This window comes from Azolla caroliniana, unplaced genomic scaffold (genome assembly GCF_043228905.1).
Source record: "Azolla caroliniana isolate FFs.n. ecotype wild unplaced genomic scaffold, voAzoCaro1.0.p SCAF_16, whole genome shotgun sequence".
NCBI classification, from domain to species: domain Eukaryota; kingdom Viridiplantae; phylum Streptophyta; class Polypodiopsida; order Salviniales; family Salviniaceae; genus Azolla; species Azolla caroliniana.
The window spans coordinates 16,450,437-16,454,258 of record NW_028230451.1 but is presented as its reverse complement, the minus strand read 5'-3'; the positions used below and the strand labels follow the sequence as shown (position 1 = coordinate 16,454,258).

Genomic DNA, 3,822 nt, shown 5'->3' with positions numbered 1-3,822 from the left:
TCAATATGCATAAAAGATATGAAGAATGAAGAGATATTATTTCAATTTGTTAGAATACATTGTTGTCTAGACTCCAAACTAAAGGTGTAGGTTCAAATCTCACTTAAGACCATAAATATCATATGCAGGCACATCGAACCAAGTCCCCTCCATAGATATGAATACAAATACAAACTCAACTAATGGACAAGAAAGCTCCAAAGTCTTATAAAATGTCTAGGCTAGTGTTTTTAGGTTTTGTTTTTTCGATTAGTGGATGGTTTGAGTTTTTGATTTCTTGGGAATCTTGGGGCTCAAGGATGGAGGAAATTTAGAGTTGGAAAGTTTACTTTGGACTTGTGAGGTTTTAAAATTTTTGAAGATATGAGTTGTTAGAGCAGATTAATCCGATGAGATGTGATTGAAATATGAACACATGTCTCCACCTAACTCACCCTTGAACACTATAAGCATAACTATGGGTCCCTACAACCACTCTTCATCTTTCTTGCGCAATAGGGACAATTTTCCTTTCGACATTATCAAATAGGAAACCAGTAATTGTGTTCAATTTGGGATGTGGACCGACCAACTTTGAATCACTGTTAATGGCATGAACGCACGATGAGGGTCATGTTCATGATTTTGAAATACAAATTGTGACAAAAAATTTACAAAGTTAGGATATCTGCGAGCTCTATGTTTCTAATGAAGAGACTCCAATCTAAAGTGAGGTAGAGTCAAGGACAAATTTTGGTTTATGAAAACAGTTTTTGACGGTTCTCTTTATCCTCTTAGAGAAACAAATTGGTGTTTGCTTGTGTTCCAAAGTATTTGCGTTTATCATTGTTTGACTGGCTAGTTGCATTTATGTACTTGAGAGGCGGCGATGTAATATATAGTTGTGAGTTGGGATCGATTGTTCCAAACAAATACGAGGATTGGTAGAGTGATCGGTTACTGTAGCAGCAACTATGGCGTTGTCAGATGTGGAGGTGGGCAGAGTGAAGCTTGGTTCCCAAGGTCTGGAGGTCTCGGAACAGGGGCTGGGCTGCATGGGCATGTCCGCCTTCTATGGACCCCCGAAGCCTGAGCATGAGATGATTGAACTTATCCACCATGCCATTGACTCTGGCATCACACTCCTGGACACATCTGATTTGTATGGACCTTTCCATAATGAGATCCTTCTGGGCAAGGTGGGTGGCTTGCTCTTATATCTTTCTCTTCATTACCATATCTAGTTTCTGGCTGTTTTTTAGGTTAACCGTATTGTAATAGGCTTTGAAAGGAAAAAGGCATGAGGTTCAACTTGCAACAAAATTTGGGGTCTTCATTGAGGATAATGGAAATATCCTGGTGCGAGGAGATCCCGCATATGTGCGTTCGGCTTGTGAGGCGAGCCTACAAAGGCTCGATGTGGATTTCATCGACCTTTACTATCAGCATCGCATTGACACAACCGTGCCAATTGAAGTCACCGTAAGAATGAAATCTGTTTACTCGATGATAGAATTCTTCCATTTGCATCGATCCTTTTCATAGTCTCAATAGGTGTAAACTGATCTTTGTTGCCATACACATACACACACAACATATACCTATATCTATAGATCTAGATATAATACAACATATACCTGTAAGTATGGATATAGATATTAGTACAGGTGTAATTCTAGATTTACAACTACAACTACATGTACATATACATATACATATGCATGTGGATGTGCATATACATATACATCTACATATTCAAGTGCATATGCATATGCATAGTTCTTTATTAATATCAGGGTATATGTTGCTCACTATTGTATGCAAATGTTATATATATGAACCAGGTTGGGGAAATGAAGAGGCTGGTAGAGGAAGGCAAGGTTAAGTATCTTGGGCTTTCTGAGGCTTCTGCATCGACCATTCGAAGAGCTCATGCAGTGCATCCCATCACTGCTGTTCAACTTGAGTGGTCCTTGTGGTCTCGTGATGCAGAAAAAGACATAATACCCACTTGTCGGTATGTCCTCCCTGACTCTATTCTTTCCATCATGAATGCATGAATTTCTTATATGTATGTCACTGACAAAAAGTTTTCTGTTTATGTCAATTACTAGAGAATTGGGTATTGGCATTGTAGCTTACAGCCCCTTAGGTCGAGGTTTCTTTTCCCTTGGAGCGAAACTTCTAGAGGGTCTTCATGACACAGATTTCCGAAAGGTAGCCTCTTTGCAATGCAATATAATAGCTAAAACCCAAAATGTATCCTACATAGGGATTTCTAATGCATTAGATTTTTGTTGAAGTGAAGGTTGGGCAGCCGAGGTTAGCGGGACAAAATTTAGACAAGAATGAAAAGCTATTCCTGGCATTACGTGAGATTGCATTGAGAAAGGGTTGCACCACTGGTCAACTCGCTCTTGCATGGGTTCAACATCAAGGAGATGATGTTGTAGCAATCCCTGGCACTACCAAGCTCAAAAACTTTGATGAGAATGTGGGATCACTGCAAGTCAAGCTCAGTAAAGAAGATATCATCGAGATCGAGGCGCTCTTTGATGCTGATGCCATAGCTGGAGACAGAAATAGTCAAATCAATTTCACTTTCATGAATTCTGACACACCTCCTCTTTCTTCTTGGCAAGCCCCATAGCTTGGGACAATGTTTCTTGCACATGGTTCATTTGTACATCTTCCACAAATCATCATGAGCCAATTGCATTGGAGCCCGGTTTATCTCAATAATGGTGAAATGTCCTCTTTGATTAGTACATCACAAAGTTAAATGGAGGGCACAATAATACAACACCACTGTGTTGGGTACATTGTAGACTAACCATAAGTTTTGATTAGCTCATCACAAAGTTAACGGAGGGCACAATAATACAACACAACTGTGTTGGGTACTCTGTAGAGTAACTATAAGTTTTTAAATGTTTCTGTATTATGGAGAGATATTCAGTAATTTCTTAAAACTGTGTGTGGTTATTAGTTAAGTACTTTGCTCTATTTTCCTTCAGTTTAGTTTTCATGAAAAAAGAAATCATGAAGTTTGAGTATAAGTAGAACTTATGTGATGACTAATGTACATTGATCATTGGCGTGGTGTGGTCATCATAAATTATTACAATGAATACAAGGTCTCAATAGTGAGGGAGTTTATGTTTAGGGCATGGATAATAAATAATGAAAATAATAATGGATTTATTTCTCGGCAATTTAATAAGATTGTTAGGCTTGAAAGTGTTGATTTCTTGTTATCGAAGCATACTGCATTTTGAAGAATCATCCAAGTGGTTGACGAAGAAAGTTATGTGGTGAATGATTGTGTTATGTTCATCCCAACCATCTTATATTTTGCCAAACATAATTCAATTGTTGTCACTCACCATTTGCATTATTAAGGGGGCAATCATATGTCAATCTAAACTTCAAACTTAGATGTTTTGAAGGATACTCCTTCAAATGTGTAAACATATGATACATCACATACCCATAAAAAGTTTATGCGTATTTTGTATGTAGATGTGTCTATATATATATGTATATAGGGAAAAGTGCTAGGATACCCTTGGAAGTTCGTCTATTTACCAGAATGCCCCTGGAAGTTCCAAATTTACCAAATTACCCCTATGTCCAAAAAATGGACCCGAACTAGCCTTATTTACCAAAGTTTTGAGTGTATTATTATTTTATAAAGTGTAATTTTTTGGACATAGGGGTAGTTTGGTAAATTTGGAACTTCCAGGGGCATTCTAATAGACGAACTTCCAGGGGTATCCTGGTACTTTTCCCATATATATATTATATATATACACATAAAGAAAAACATATATATAAGACATA

At 37.6% G+C, this 3,822-nt stretch overlaps 1 protein-coding gene across 1 annotated transcript; it reads left to right on the top strand.

The window, feature by feature from the left end:
* Positions 1–762: 762 nt before the first annotated feature.
* Positions 763–2,935, top strand: LOC147854085 (auxin-induced protein PCNT115-like). Its single transcript, XM_087332652.1, has 5 exons — positions 763–1,178; positions 1,261–1,461; positions 1,824–1,996; positions 2,094–2,196; positions 2,288–2,935. Exons 1-5 carry the CDS (start codon positions 954–956, stop codon positions 2,627–2,629), a joined length of 1,044 nt encoding a protein of 347 aa, XP_087188778.1. The 5' UTR covers positions 763–953; the 3' UTR covers positions 2,630–2,935.
* The last annotated feature ends 887 nt before the right edge of the window (positions 2,936–3,822 follow it).